At 44.8% G+C, this 16,683-nt stretch overlaps 1 protein-coding gene across 4 annotated transcripts in view; it reads left to right on the top strand.

Annotated features, from left to right (window-relative positions):
• Window positions 1–16,683, top strand: part of ZDHHC21 (zDHHC palmitoyltransferase 21) — a 274,098-nt gene that overhangs the window by 74,016 nt on the left and 183,399 nt on the right. For all 4 annotated transcript variants that reach the window (XM_086961399.1, XM_086961400.1, XM_086961402.1 and 1 more), the window contains exon 2: window positions 13,124–13,314. In XM_086961399.1, coding sequence (XP_086817525.1) covers window positions 13,161–13,314 — 154 coding nt within the window. In that variant the 5' untranslated portion in view covers window positions 13,124–13,160. The remainder of the gene's footprint in view (window positions 1–13,123; window positions 13,315–16,683) is intronic.

Below are 16,683 nucleotides of genomic sequence, written 5' to 3'. Positions count from 1 at the left end.
TCTTACTCTGAATCTCAAACCTGGGTTTTGCATCTGTACCCGTGACCGCTGCCTCACTCCCTGTGTGGCTAACGGTGCTTTGCTCAGCCTGTTGCCTGCCAAGACTGTATTCAACCTTCGAATTATCTGCTCCACTCCTCAAAAATACATTCCTGTCTAGTAGTTTCATGTCAACATCCTTCCAGCTGCAGAGCAAAGGGCTTGGCCTCACTGTCTCTATGCAAGTAATTCATGCCTCTGTTTCCATGGTAGGCCCATGCCCTCCCTCGCACCCCTCGCATCTCATGCAGACACGTAGACGCTCATACACGCACTCACAGTCAGTATAGAATAGCCTCTTGTCCGAGAGACCTTATCCTTCCAGATAATACAGTTCCTTAAACATGAGATATTAGATACGATTTGGGATTAGGTTGATCTGACATCCAGACATCTGTCTCCACTTGAGGGCTAAATGTCAAGTTCCCCTTCACCCCTCAAGTTACACGTACATTACACGTCATACTACTGCGCGCGCATCTCTGCCATGTATTTTTGCTGACACTGCCGGATTCACTCATGGATCCGCCTACTTGTGACATCATGTTAAATGACGTTCTTGTTCACGCCTTCGTGCACGCCTATTGTAACGCCTTTTTGTATTACGTACATGTACTCTTATCTCTCTTCTCAGCTGTTACGCCTCCTGCATATGCCTTTACTGTAATGCATTGACTATATATATGAATGCCTGTCAATAATGTATTGTCGCATACTTGCATACCCGCATATTACCATTGACTCTGTCAGTCTGTCCCTTCCCGAACCTATGTGGTGACGGAACGGTATGCCACCTTGGCTCGAGCCAATATGCTAATCACCCAATTCCTTTTGTAGGAATAAAACCCTTTTTGAGAAACCTCAAATATCACGGATTTTGCCTCTTATTTATTATGAGTTATTCTTATTGACTTTACCGCATAGAAATTCAGTACCAGGTAATTAATTTTACCACAAGTCGTGTTATCCCGGTTTTATAATCTGACTTTGTTTAGAAGTATTGTTTGGAAAGGTGTTTAATGGATTGTAATTATATATCGGTTTTCACATAGAAACTACACATCCTTACCACACCCCTCTGTTATAATTAGGGCTCCCGGTTTTATGGTATTTATTTTTGGGCCATTTCCGTCTGTATTTATCCATATTTATTTTGTGTTTTCCGTATACGAAGTTGTAAAACTGTACATTTCCATATCTATTTAACTGATAGATGCACACTCATATTATGATGTCGGTCGTTTTTTTTTAGCTATTTAAGCTGCCAAATAATACATAACAGTACACCCACTGGTAAATACTAGCATTATACCATAAATGTATGCTGACATATTTGTTATTGAAAGACATTTCATCCTGTTTTTTAATTTCCCTTGCTGTCTATTTGCTCAGCTGCTGGTTTATAATTCATGAAAGACTGCATGGAGAATAACTTAAAAGAAGCACAATTTTCTGTATTTATCCACTTTTAAAAATATATGCAGTTAGAAAACACTTTGTTTTCTGTCTGTATTTATCTGTAAAAATCTGTAAAAACGGAAAACAGGGAGCCTTAGTTATAATCTACCGTCCCCCCCCCCCCCTTGTGCACATGCCTGTCTGCACACACATCAACACTTGCTCTCTGTAATGAACTTGAATTCAATTGTAAATGAACTAAGTGCCTTGCGAAGCAATAGAGTGGGGTCAAGGTCCCCTCTTCCTCGTTGAACTTTGGCACCATCACATGCCTGACGTCATTGCCTAATTGGGTAAATCTCGCTCGCACACAGTCACAAGTCCCGCTCGGATGGCAGTGACAGAGTCACGCAGTCCCAGGAGAGGCTTGTGTAAGACAGATCGCGTCCAGGTTGGGTTCACTTCCTTCAGCGACAATGCAGAAATTAATACCTCATCCTCGTGCGCTGAATATGTTGCTATCTGAGGTATTTGATGTAGCATGGGCATAGCTCCAAGAAGCAGGCGAGCGCTTTACCGGGACGCTTCTTTTACTCTGGTGGGAATCTCCCGAACATGAACCATCTCTTGACCCACAGCCTGGTCCATGTACAAATGAAATGAAAATAATTTATAAATGCTCACTAATCCCCAAGGACTTCTTGGCGCGAAGGAGTCACAGGTCATGATAGAAATCAGAACAAAGCGGAATACTTGGAATCTGAAGCAACCTCACAGTTATAGGACAGTTATGGACCAAGGTGCTGGAAGAAGGGGTGCGGGGCGTGCTGCAGCGCCCCCAAAGTAAACATGCTGAAGGTCAGAAGGTGAATGAGCAATAAAGAGGCCTTTCATTTTTGTCTTTATCTTGTCACATTTGCTATGCCTTCAACACAGAGGTCAAAAGTCAGCCATGTCTTCTGAGACATTGCTGTTCATCCTTTTAATTTGAGATTGGTGTTTACTTTTCTTTAACTGCAAAATGAGAGCATTTTTTATATTTGAGTATGGCGGCTGCGCTTTCCTTTTGTTCTGCACAGCGCAGCTTTCTATGGCCAGGACCATGTCGTGTGACTGCGGTATGTGTCTTGGAGACCCTGCAGTCAGCGGACATGTATTCTTGTGGGCAATGAATGTGAGGGAACAACTCTGAATGCCCCCTTCATGTACAGCTTACACAAGCAGTGCCAATATTGTCCATATTAAGGTTTTCTTTCCATAGCTGGCTTTCTGCTCCTCTCATATGTTCTGGAGCTGTGATTCAGATGTGCGGTGGGCGAAAGTGTTCAATAACAGGCAGGTGAGGATATGAGTGCAAGCATATGGGACACAATGGGTCTCGGTGTCTGGCTGCAGTAGGAGCAGGCAGTGAGAGCTGACTAGTGCCAGGCTCTTCTGGGGAGGTATCCATTTCACCTGGTAAAGCCATCGCTTTGTCCACTGAAGTTGAGTGGGGTGCTGCAAGGGGGAGTGGCTGTAACCACCACCATATATCACCAGCACGGGCAATCCTGGTTTGAAAAGTTGCAAATACCGCCTGAGTTCTTGAGAGGAGGTTGTGCTGCTTGTAGGGGGTAATGCCAAATGGTATTCATGGAACTCATGTTAAGCAGGAGGTCCTGATTTAAAACCATAACATTTATGGTCGTGGAGGCTTGCCTGTCAATTCAGCAAGCCTTTCAATGTGACAACAGTTAGAGTAAGGAAACATTTTCCTGCTCACTAGGCAGTTTTTTAGTGCTCCACATCCGTATGTCCCAAGTAGACACTGTCATCTCTCCCCCACATACCCACTTCCCCTCTCATCTCTCTCACAATCCCATTATCCACTCATCTTGCAATACCACTGCAGTCTCTCATCCCTGCCTCACAATATCTATCTCCTCTCTATACTGCCTACTCACACATGCTACCTTCCTCTACCTCTTCACGCTGTGCACTAGCCCACCTCTTGCCTCCCACTCTAGGTCCCCCTTCCACTTGTCCCTCTATTTTTCTCTCTCTCATATTCTTTCTCACCCTCTAACGCACTATTCCTATCTCTCTCATGTGGTTAACTTCAGGTCTTTAAACACAGTTTCTATCCCGTAACTTTTCAAAGTTTCCGTCCCTCAATCCCACGCTCTCCTACCCTTCTTAGGGTGGTTTCTGTGTGCACCAAGCCTCCATCTATACGAGTCTATGACCTGCTCTCTCCCTTCTTTCTTTCTCTCACACTATTTCTGCTCCTCTGTCTCAAGTTCAATAACCGCTTCCCACACCAACTACCTATCCCTCTAATTTTTCCCTTCCATCTATTCTGTGCAGTTCTCACCACTATATATTCACCATGCCACATAATTCCACTACACAACACAATTTCACAACTAACAATTCCAATACAACCCACATAATTCCACTCCACACTACATACATCCACTATACTCCAAAACAAAACACATAGGGAAAAATACTGTATCATTTACAAACCCAATAGCTCTAACTCTCACTAATGCGAGACCTATTGCATTGCAAATGCTTGTTGGACAGGTCATTGACAGTGCACAACTGTTTTAAACATACAAGGGAACCCTATGAGTATCTAAGGACCCCGGGTGTCAATTATATCATGAAACAATGGTACTTAGAAAAGAAATTTATACAGCGACAAATGAAATATAGACACCTTTTCTGGAACTAGTTGAATATCGTGCGGCCAGGAGGCATTGTGTTTACATTCAGGCAATTAATTGCTCAGTCCTGATGATGATCCCACTATTCTTTGTGGATGGTTTCGAAACGTCGTCGACCAACTCAATAGTGCCACGCTTAACCAATGTGCAATAATCATGTGGTTACTATTTTGGATAGCTGTTTCATTCTCTGATGTAACTAAGCTTCCATTCTCTCGTTTTGCCCGGAATTTTCATGTTAACTTTTTTTTGTTTTCTGTCCTATGTACTGGATGCAGGTTTGCGTCCCGCTCTATTGTCCTCTCATTTATGTTTAATTAAGTCTATCCAATATATTAAAATTCTTTGTTCGGCTGGACATTGCATAAATATAGCGCCTATCTGGTTCTATATTTCATTTGTCGCTGTATAAATTGCTTTTCTAAGGACCATTGTTTCAAGATATAATTGACAGTGCATAGGCACACTCATCCAAATGCGAACTTTTTTTACATCTAATATTAAGGGATAGTGATGTGTGCTTTCAATACTATAACACAGCAGCAGCTCATTAATATTACTACAAATAATCTCTGTGACACCCTCCCATGTGTCATATGTGAGGTTCTGTTTTGATCTGTAAGAATTTTTCTAAATATATTTTGTGTGAAACAAATACAGCATTTCTCATAAAAATGTCCATAATAGACTCTCACACAGCACCCGTATTACAAATAAATTATAGGGAACCTATATTTAAAACAATCTGTTTAAAAGTATTCAAGGTCACCAGGCTAAGAGTGGCTGCTGAAAAGTGCTGGCTCTATCAGGGAGCCCTCTGATAGGCTGGGACCCTGAGCCGTAGCCCACTTTGCCAATGCCTTAAAACGTCTCTGCCCATGCATGTTTTCCTCCGGCTTCAGCAGAACAGATTGTGTCGCCTCCATCTCTCCTTAGTTTTCAGCGAGAAGGACCTTCCTGCCAAATGTTTGTACTTGGAACATTCAAAATAGAAGTGTGATGCAAAAGTAATGCAGGCCCTTCTAAATTATTACTAATGTCAGCAAATAATTATGAATATGCAGAGCTGGTAAATCGATAAACCCCTTCCCTTCTTGAGGAGTGACACACAAGTATCCTAGGACTAGGCGCACTAGTACCAACACCCAAAGTGTAGAAATATAGCTGTGTTAAGGTGTTAATGTGCGACCTGTAAAGCCTTCTTTGTTAGGCCATGAACCAGAAGCTCTCTCCTCATGAATAAACTCTTCTGAAGCAATGTTTAAAAAAAACAAAAAATTGCTGTCTGTGTTCATGCCTTACTCCTATTTAGTTAGCAGTACAGGATACTCGCTATGAGTTTCAGCATGCCTCATAATCTCACTCATACACCTGCCACAGAACTGAAATTAAGTTCACATGTCCCTGGTTTGATGTGTCTTTAGTATGCGGAAACATTGGTGCTGCTCTAGCCACGCCTCCTCTGCTTCGCGACTATAGGGGGAATAGTGCACAGTTTTATTTTTGTTATGCCTCTCTTTTAATAAATTAAGTTTGGAAATAAACGAAACTACAGAACTATTTTTGACAAACATACTGTTCCAGAGAAATGTAAATTGATACTTGTATAGCGCACTATTCACCCGCAAGGGACTCAAGGCGCTTGTACGAATACCACTGTGGAACCCATCCTGGCTTTCCCTGGGTGGAGGCCAGGCATCCTTAGCGTTGTGGGGGGCCGTTGTGGAGATTAAGCAAGCTATTGCCCAGAGTTGCAGAGAGGGACTCCATGATTGGAATAGGCACCGAGGCGAGAATTATCAGGTCCGTGGAATTTTGAGCCCAAGACCCGCCGAGGCGGGGATTTGAACCCTGTTCCCGGGCTAGACCTCTGCATCAGGGTCTGCCGCTCTAACCATTGAGCCACACTTCTCCACTCCAGAGAACTGCTTACCCCTTTGTTGCACTAAACAGGTGTATGTGCCTGTTTGTATATGTTATAAATATGTGTCCCCAGGACGCCCTTATGACCTATATAAACGCCAATTTTTAAATTGCTCCTTCTTGGTGATTGGCAACTATTTAATAATTCTTTTTGTCCCCCCTGCAACAGTCGGGTGAGGGGTCAACCTCTTCCTAATAACGTAGGTACAAGTAAGGAGTTTGCCAGTTCCAATCTCTTTTGGGCACTGGCAAACTAATAAATTAAGCGTCTCAGTGCTCACTTTTGGGAAAACCGCATTAATATAAATCCAACATGGTGAATGATATCTGATGGGCCTGGGAGGGATCCCCTAGCCCCTCCCGCTGCCACGATGCAACCAGGAATCAAACCGGTGGGCAAGGCTATGGGAGTGATTAAAAGCTGTTACATACCCCAGCACCCCCCTAGCCATGCCCTTCAGGTGTATCCACTTTTTTTCCTGGAGGCGAGGGGTCGGGGCAAGAGAGGGTTGGAGTAAGAGTCTAGCTCCTGCCAACTGCCATCCCAACCCATTTTCTACCCCACCAGCATAAGAAATGAAGCAGGAGGTTGGGTTTGAAAGGGTGTGGCAGCAGTGTGAGGCGCAAGATCTTTGTGTTTGTGCCTTAGCCAAGGACCAGATACTCAATATTTTCGTAGCCTACAATAGTCCAAACAACATACAGCACCTTTCTGGGGCACAGACTCACAATTCTGTGCCCCAGCAAGCATCCAGATTCAGATACACTTTTTCCCTTGTGTAAGAAGAAATCCATATAGCCTCTGGCTTTTTGCTGGGGCACAGATAGTCACTTGGGCAGTGGCGGCCAGCACAGATCGGCGGTGGCAGGGCGGGGAGACAGTGGGGCGGGGGGACGAGGGGTAAATAAAAAATAAAATTCAACTTACCTCCTCGCAGTGTCCTTCCTCTCTGCATCCTCCTCGTCCCGTCTCTCCTCTGGCCGGAGCAAGTCACAGGAAGCACCCAGGCTGAGGCTTCTCTGAGCCAATCACAATGCTGCATTGCAGCATTATGATTGGTCTGAGCGCCAAACCACGGCGCTCAGATGGGGACAGGGAGCCGAGGCATGTTCTCCACCCAGGCTGTAATGCAGCCTAGGTGGAGAACATACTAGTTGCGCAGGAATGTTCGACCGGCCCCAGAGGGCCGGCCAAATATTCATGCTCACTTTAGCAAGTGCAAACCACTCCACCCCTCCCCTGCCAGGCAGAGCTGCCGCGCCTGCATACGGAAAAACATAAAATGATAATAACTAAAAGTTATTATCATTTTATTTTTCCTTCAACTGCTGAAAAGCAGTAGGGCGATGCTCCTCCGCCTTAGTGGAAGTGCCGCCACTGTACTTAGGTTTATGTCCCAGCAAAAAGCCAGATGGCTGTTTCGATTTTTGTATTAACCTAAGAAGACCATTCCTTATGCGCCTGGTTGCTTTCTTGGGCACGGACTCCCAAATCTGTACCCAGTGAGGAGTCGTATGCTGTTAGGTTTTGTTTTTAGCCTAAGAAAGAAAAATCCAAAAAGCGCCAGCCTTCTTTATGGGGTACAGAATTGTGTGTCTGTGCCACAACCATAAGGCGCACTCTGGTGAATTTTTACTTAGCTGAAGAACACTATCCAGACCGCATCTGGTTTCGTCTTGAAGTACAGAATTGTGTGTCGGTTTCCCAGTGCTCCTGCAAGAAGTCTGACGCTGTTATCCTTAATGGGGATAAAGGTTCTGCATTGCATAAATGTATAATGTGCGAGGTTCTTTCAAAAGGTCTTGATACTCAGCGCCAACAGTCTAGCTTTGGTGTCTAATGTATTTGCATTGTGTACTGCCCGTGCCTCACTTCATGAAGGAAAGTACTAATTCTGGTGAAGTTAAACAACTGTGTTTTTTAATTGTGTGTAAAATTCTGTATTAAGGGTAGGACCTCCTTTGAACCATTCTGAATTACCCATAATGCCAAGTTATTCGGAGGAAGTTTTTTTTTAAAAGTGGTTTTGCTCAATTATCTTACATTAAGAAGCCAAAATATAGAAAAGTTCAATGGATAGCAAATTTCACGTCATCTTCAGTTTATACACTTCTGATTCAATAAAAACCCCAGAATTGTGGGAGGATCTGGGACAGGAAAGACCCAATATTGTGATTGTGGAGAGCACATGAAAGGAACAAGGAACTAGCCTGATTTTAGGGATGTGAAAGGGAGCAGTATGTGGGACTGTTGTCAGCCTGCTGCTCGGGAAAGCTACATACCCTAGAAATTGCAGAAACCGGGGAGTACTGGATGGTGTGGCTTGTGTGGGTGCCACCACTTTGTCTTACTGAGAATGCCCTGCAAAAGGCAAATTTTGGTTTAAGAAACAGAATTCCGTCACATTTCTGTAATGAAAAGTTTTGGAATTTGTGAGGAAGAGCAAAAGTCCACCACTCAATGCTCCCACACTTAGTCTGAAAAAACATACCTCAGGCGTATTATAATGGACAGAAGCAGGCCAAAACTGTGACTGCCTAAAATCATTGTATTATCACTGCGTCATTCGCTTGGTCAAAGTTGTGGCCTTTTGCAATAGACCCTCTTACTCATGTGAGGTGCATTTTTATCAGAAGTAGTGTAGGAAAGTGGAATTGTGGGACTTGTTCTGTTTGCCAAATGGTTTCTGTCACCAAAAAGTGTAGAAATTGTCATTTTTTTAACCTATATTTAAAAATGTGCAGAGAATTCAGGATAATGAAAGATGCTGGGATTCTAACAAGCCACATCACGCTGGCTTCTTCGGGTCTCTCCATTTTAGAAATGTCTTGGATTGATAGGTTTCCCTGAGTGTTGACTGACCCCTGACTCAAATACTGAAGACACTCCCTTGGGAAGCTCCCCTATCAAAAATATTACCTGGTGTCTAGTGCAGCGATTCATACCCTTTAAACTTCTTTAGTCCACCACTGAAGCACTACTGGAAGCCCGGCACCCTACTCTAAAAATTTCTACGACTTGAACCTCAAAGCAAATACTCAAATATACCGTAAAAATACAGCATTTAGGAAACATTTTATTTAATTGACAGCCAAATATACAAAAATCAAAAATATTCTTTTAATGGGAAGGTTGGAGCTTAAAGTGTATAGATCCCTGTTCAAATCCATTGTGAACTCATGCTTATTTGGGACCCCCTCACTCATGAAATCAGGGAGAACACTGATGTGTCAAACGTTTGCAGAGATAACTTTGTGCATGAGGAAGATCGAACTGAATAACCTTGTTTTTCTGAAAATATCAAAAATATTATATTCACTGTGTTTTTCAAGCCAGGGAAGGGGAGTTTGGAGGGGGGGGGGGGTGATAGGAATCTTAGGATGCATAGGTGTTGAAAGTGTACGGTTCTACACAGCCCAAGGGTCAGACCCACAACTAAAATTCAGGTACCCTAAATCTGCATTTTGCGTTCAGTTGCTCTCCAAATTCACTTCACCCAGTTTGTCTCATGTGCGAACCCTAAACCCACAGTGAACTAATATATATCTGGAACCCCCTTGCTCCGGAGAACCAGAGGAACATGTAATGGGGTGAAGCCCTGGCAGGATTATGTTCGTGCCCTGGAGACACTAGAGGGAATTACCTATACTGTTCTGAGATAAAACTGGTAAAAATCTGACAAATGTCATGTTCAGTGCATTTTACTGTCCAGCCAATCGTGGCTGCGGAGAGCTGCAACCCAATTATAGAAACCCTAGGATGTGTAGATGTGAAAAAATTGTTATTTTCCCATAAAGCTCAAGTGTCTTTTTTGATCAAAAGACAGGCATCCTAAACTGACATTTCGCTTACAGTTGTTTTCCAAATTTCCCAAATGTGCTGCTCCCAGTTTTACTCAATTTGGAACATCTAATCCATAGAAAATCTATATATGCCCAGACCACCATTCAGGAAACCCAAAAGAGTTCAGATGGTAGTTAAAGGGTGTGGGGGGCAATCCGTGGTATGGATATGTTTTTGTGCGAAGATGACTGAAAGTTCCCTTTGTTTGAAAAAGGAATAGCCACAAATCTGACACATGTCTTCAGCTCCTTCTGCTGGCCAACCATTCAGGGTAAGGGGATTTTCTGTCTTGTGCTGATATACTGTTTCGGTTGTTTTTATACTTTTCATGTAGTCCTGAATGCGATTCCTTACCTCAAATGAACAGTGCACCATAAACAGTGGTTCTGTCACAGTGTAGTGGCCTGTGCCAATATTAATTGATGGTGTCTACTACATTTCCTAAGAAAACCCATGCATAATTAGTACTGGCGACTCCAGACATTCAGAGCACCATTCCCTCAGTTAGCACTCTAGGATTTATGTCTTCCCAGGGGAGCAATTAAACAATATATTAAGAAAAGTTGTTTAAAAAATGAAAATATCTCATAATGTTTCTTTATATCACCTGGTAGCAATACGATATTGATATGGGGTTGTAGCAATATATAACCCTGTTTGTGCCAAATAAACATACTGTTTGTGTGGATGTACAAAAAGACTAAAGGGGTGCACTCGTTTAAAAAAAAGAAATCCAATGTTTTAAAAACTTTGAGGAACAGAGCTGCGCTATCAACCCGGAAATGAATGGTTAATAAGAAAGCTATGAGACCAAAACAGATGCTCTGTTCTTTTCTGTTGATCAATGTATGGCCACTCGATAGATTGTAGGTGATATCCTGAAATGTATGGTCATTGCTTGGTATGGACAACAGCAAGACCTTCTGTTAAGCCGTACAGTGCTTGTAGAAATATGTTGTTTTGCAAAATACCAAAAAGTAAAAAAAAAAAACATGTATGGCTCTCCTGTCTTCAGAAGGCTGTTGTAGAGTGGCTGGTTTTATGCATGTGAATTGTGTTTTTCCTTCTCTGGGATAATAGAAATAAGAGATTTGACCGACTGACAACAAATGACTTGCTAATTATGCAAAATGCTAGATAAATCAGATTTACAATCCATTAGGGTGGAGTATTGTGGTCAGGAGCATGTCGGCTAAACAGCATAATAAATGTCAACATTTGAATATTACAATTGAACTTTCATTGGAAACACCTCCAGTGCTTTGTTCTTTTGATGTCTGTGGTCACTGGAAGAACAAGCATTTGCAATGCGAGCGGTCTCGCCTTTGGGACCTTATATGTATTTAGCTATGCAGCACATTAGCCTGGGTGCTGAAACATCTACTGTTCTTTAGCATGGAGGGAAAGTAAGCACCAAACTGCGTGACACGCCAGGTATGGGAGCACATGGAGAGAAATATTGCCTTTCCGTGGGAAATGGTTTAGTCCAAAGCTCTGTTTTTAATATAAAATTGGAACTTCGGTGGTCATATCACTGAAAATACAAGATTTGAAAAAAATATTATTGTCTACGGGTGCTCGTGGAAGACAATTTCCATGGACTGGAATCTAGATAATGCTAAAGTGTTTTTCTAAAGTGAGTCTGGTATTTTCCTGACCTCTGCTGGTCGTTCTCTATCACGAAAGTTAAATAGAGGCAGTTGAGCAGAAAACAATCCCGGTATTTTACTTACCTCTGCTCGTCGTTTTCTATCAAGACCGTTAAATAGAGGCAGTTGAGCAGAAAAAAGTCCCTAAGCGGAAGCAGACAAGTCCTAGGGCTGATCTCCAGAGCCCACAAAGTACGTACACATATAAGTATATACTAAAGTATATACAAGAGGTCTTGAATGCTCGACCTAAAAAGCAGACCTTTGTGATAAGACTCATTGGGAGATCCTTAAATGGGACCCAGTTGGGCCAGCCGCTCCACCGACAAATCTTCATCCTGGTTGCCTAAGAACTCTTCACTTTCTAGTTTGCACATATTGTTAGAGTTGAGCTGGGAGGTATATAGGCTGGACGAATTTACCTCTGAGCCTTTCTCTTTCCCATGCGGGGTCCCTCAGGGGTCCTCGCTCAGCCCAACTTTATTTAATATATACATCATCCTTTTGAGCAGGTGTAATCAAAAGGTTCGGCTTCTCTTTGACCTCCTATGCAGATGACACCCAAATTGTCATCTCATTGAGCAAGGATGGCACAGGCATATCCTCCAGATTTCGCGACTGTATGAAGGCAGTCAGTAAGTGGATGAATAGACATTGTCTTAAAGTGAACGAAGGGAAAACTAATGTGATGCTTTACGGGGAACAAACTTCCTTCTGGACTCTGTCCTGTTGGCTGACAGACATGGGCCCTCTCCCAACTCCTGTCATCAAGACCCGAAACCTGGGAATTTTGAATGACAAGCTAAGCTATTTCAATCATGTCAGCGCCCTATCCTCCTCCACTTTTTTCACTTTGACAATGCTAAAAAAGATTCTTCAGTTTATTCCAGTCCATCTTCAGAAAGCTCTCAAAGCATCTCTGATAATGACCAAACTGGACTATTGTAATAACCTATTACTCAACAGATTGCAAATACTACAAAACACTGTGGCTAGACGTCTCCTAAAAATCCCAAGACATCACTCAGTGGTCACTGCCATTAGGAACCTCCACTGGCTCCCTATCTGACAGCGCATCACATTCAAGGTGCTTTGCATTGCCTACAAGACATTCTATGGCTCAGGCCCCAACTTTTTCTTACAAAACTTAAAATGGTACACCCCAGGTAGAACTCTACGATCCACTAGGGCTAAATACATTGCCGTTCCCAAGTTGAAACGCTCCACCTGGGGAGGCGGGAGCTTCTTTTTGGGAATGTCGGCAACCTGGAATACTTTACCTCTCCATATTAAGAGCGCATCACATCTTATTACTTTCAGGAAGCTCTTAAAAACGTGCCTCTTTAGTACCTTTTAGGCCTGTTGTTCCTCCTGCATGTCTATTTTCCAGTATTAAAGCCAGCGCCAAGACACCCTAGGGTAATCAAACGCTTTGGAAAATATATTAACATAGCGTAACATATTTTTTTCCCTGTCTTATAAATTAATTTTGCAAACATGTTTGTGTTTTTGCTTTAACCATGTTCTCACCTACTTGTTTCTCTTTTTTTTCTTTTTAGCACTTTATTCTCTACCTCAAGCTGAAGGTTATGAACCATGCGCCTACCTTTTCACTTTGTGGTTGACCCACAGGGTTGGATTTGTGTGGGCATGATCGTCTTCATCTGGCTGTACAACACACTCTTCATCCCAAAATTAATCCTTTTCCCACGATTTGAGGAAGGGCATGTCTCAGCTGCTGCCATATGGGGTTAGTCACTTTCTACGTAGCAGTGTCCATTTTGGTGTTGGATGGAACTAAAACATGTTACCTCTTAATTCTCTGTGATGCAGAAGGATGTGTTTTGCATGGGATTGGTTGCGGAGAGAAGTTTTAACTTCTGTCAAAAAAGGGAGGACCCAAAACCAACCAGAGGCCACATTACACATGAAGCAAATTTTCATTGTTTGCGCCGGGTGCACCTTTAAAAAGGTGAGCCGGCTCAAACAGTGAAAATGTACCCTATTACGATGAATGGGCTGCCCCCAGGACAGCCACAAACTTGCGCTGCTCAGATGAAAAACGGAGCCACTGCTTAACAGGAACTCCCTGATTTCACAGTGCAGGTGGCAACCCGCCTGCACTTTTGAAGGGGATGTCTTGGGGGTCCTCGGGATCCCCTTTCCCCCTGCCAGAGGGCTGCCAGAGGGGCACCGAAAGGTGCCTCACTGTCAGTGTGCCTCCTGAGGGATTCTATGCCTTTGCACCCATGTTGGTAATACGGCTTGGGCGCAGAGGCAAAGGATTCCCTCATTTGCTCGGGTGCGCCCCTATGCAAATGAGGTAACACCCCCTTGAAGATAGCCCTGGTGCCTTATGTGTGCCAGCGCTATTGGTATTACAGAAGCGGCTGCACAAGCGTCTGCAGCCCCCGCTTGTGCAGCCCCTTTTGTGTAGCAAAGTTCCCCTGGGCGTGCAAAGCGGTTGAAAATTCCTGTTGCGCCCCCTGGGCATCTTATGAATACGGCCCCAGGATAGTGGCAAAGTGGATGCATGGAAATGGAAATCTCCACTAATATGTTGACCTGCATAACCAGCCTGCTGGCTCACTAAATTAAATCTTTATTTCAAGCAGACATTGTAGATGTATTTTTGTGTTCCTTCTCTATTTTATTTTAAATTAAGATTTATTTTCTCGCTCCTTACCCCTTTCTGCTATAAAAGATGATCTTTGTTGATTTATGGGTGGGTGGTGTTTTACCTATAAAATTTTGATTTTGTTTCCCGTATGGCTATACATCATGAATCTGAAAGAGACAAGTTAGTGATAGATTCCTTACCTTAGAAAATCCCCAGGCGTCAGACTGGATCCGGAAACTTTTGCGTAGCAGTACCCTTGCGCGTCGGTAGGCGTCGTCTGCGGCTCCGCGTCCGTCGTCGGCGTCGTGGGCGCCGTGATGACGTCGTCGGAGTACTTAGACGCCACCTCCGCGTGCTGACGTCAGTTCTTCTTTTTTCCGCGCCAGCCAGCGCAGATCTGGAAAAAGCAGTAACCCAGTGAATTTTTGACTAACTTTTTTTAGATCATTTTTGATCCTTCTCGAAGTCTTGCGACTCCGATCGGTGCCGTAGGGATGCCTGGTTTCAAGCATTGTGACGATTGCGACCGCACCATGTCGGTCACGGATCCTCACCGCCTGTGCCTAACTTGTCTAGGCGTCGACGACGAGGCCTGCCCCGACTGTCGGGCCCTCTTGAGGAAAGCCAGGCGGGAGCGGTCCCGCAGGAGGCTCGAACTCCGGCAGTCGGCCCCGTGCTGAGTGAGATCCCGGTCCCGGTCCCACGGGAGGTCGAGTGACAGGTCGCTGGGATGGAGCCGTCACAGCTCCGGGAGTCGGCACCACTCCTCCGGGTCCAAGTCGTCAGGTAAGAAGCACAAGAAGTCGAAGAGACGTCATCGCTCTTCTGATTTCCCCCCCCCCCGACGCTCACGCGATGCGGCCGGGGGTTTGGGTGACACCGCCCACGTGGCTCCTTCGGAGTCACGGGCGTCTCGTCCCGCCCCACACCCTCCGGTCCCTGGGCAGGACGCGACGCCGGAGGAGATTGAGCGCCATGAGGTCCCTTTCTCCTCCGACGGGCTCTGCGGCGCCTTCGGGCCCAGCGGACCCGTCTAGGGGCCCTAGCGGGTTGGGGGCTTCGACCCCGACGCCGTCGGGTGCTTCGGCCCGACGCCGCCAGCGCCTTGACCGACGTTCTTTTGGGCACTTGGTCCAGGCCCGTAGATAGGAACGTGGCCAGACGCCACCGCCCGGCTCCGGGTGTTAGGATTCGGTCCCCAGTCCTCTTTTGATGACCATAGTTTTCACCATCACATGACACGCCAGCAGTATAAAAGGGAGTCCTACCATAGTGTCGTTGCTTGTTATTGCAAACCTGTGGGTTCCTGCTATTTTTGGTTCCTGTGAAGCTGTTGGTTGTTGCCGTTTCTCACGGGCTCGTGAGAAACGTTGGAGTTTTACCCTTTTCCCGGATCCCTGGCCTTGAATCCCGCTGTTGTGAATGACCTGTTCCCGCCCTTCTGTCCCCTTGTTTTCCCGTCCTGTATCCCAGTAGTTAGTTAGTTAGTTTTCTTGTTTCACTTTTCCCCCGTCTCTTGTTAGAGATTAGCCAACGACATCCAGGGGCTCCTGTTTGTCAGACACTATTTTTTGTGTCTTTTTTCTTTTGAACCCGAGACGTTGTAACACCATCTAGAACGGAAGCCAGCCGTTCGCTTCGTATACACGTCTTATGGGAACCGTCCGCCTCGTTAAGGGAGGTTCTGACGTTTGAGCGGTATCCCGGCTGGGAGTACTTTTCACTCATTCATCCGAGAGACGAGTGATTATCGTTTCTCAGTGTTTGTGGGTTTTTTTTCCCTCGCTTCCCTTTTTTGAGACACAGGGGTTTTTTGTTCATGCACGTTACTTTGGCATGTTTTTTACCCTGTGAAATTCCTCACGCCCAAACCTAACACCCGAAGAACTAAATCTCGTTTTTGCAAGACAAATCCCCTCGAAGCAAAACCTGCATTGGTTACTGGTAAGTGTGGTGTGGTGAAATGCTGGATATGGTCTTTAGTTGCAGAGGTAGGATTGGGGACTGAAAGTTATTGTGTGCTGTACCTTTTGTTTCCCTGTCTATGCAGGTGCGGAAGCGAGGAGGAGGGTGTTAATTGACTCTACGCTCTACAGGGGTGGAAGGTTTGGTGCCTTGATTTCCACCCCCTTTTCTGGTTCATCGGTTATCTCATTTGTACCATCTAGTGAGTGACCGGTGAGTCGGGGAAGTGGTTGGGACACGCCGCGTTCCTGCAGTGTGTGGGTTGGGCAGGAGCCTAACAGAATAACAAGCCCACGTTTAAATACACTGCCCGAACTTGGATGGATGTGGAAGGAGGAGCAATGGCAGGGACAGAAGTCCCTACCATGCTTGATGTAATGGGAGCCCTAGCCGCTTTACAGGCCCAGGTGCAGGATTTAAGACAGGAGAACGTAGGGTTGAGGCAAGAACTACAGGCAGTAAGGGCGCGAGAACCCGTCCAACCCAGAGGACCGACACCCATTATACAGCCGGCTACGTTCCAGTATGGAGGGG

Source organism: Lissotriton vulgaris, chromosome 3_1, assembly GCF_964263255.1.
Source record: "Lissotriton vulgaris chromosome 3_1, aLisVul1.2, whole genome shotgun sequence".
In the NCBI taxonomy this organism is placed as follows: Eukaryota; Metazoa; Chordata; class Amphibia; order Caudata; family Salamandridae; genus Lissotriton; species Lissotriton vulgaris.
The sequence above is the reverse complement of the archived record's forward strand: the minus strand, read 5'-3'. Positions and strand labels throughout refer to the sequence as shown.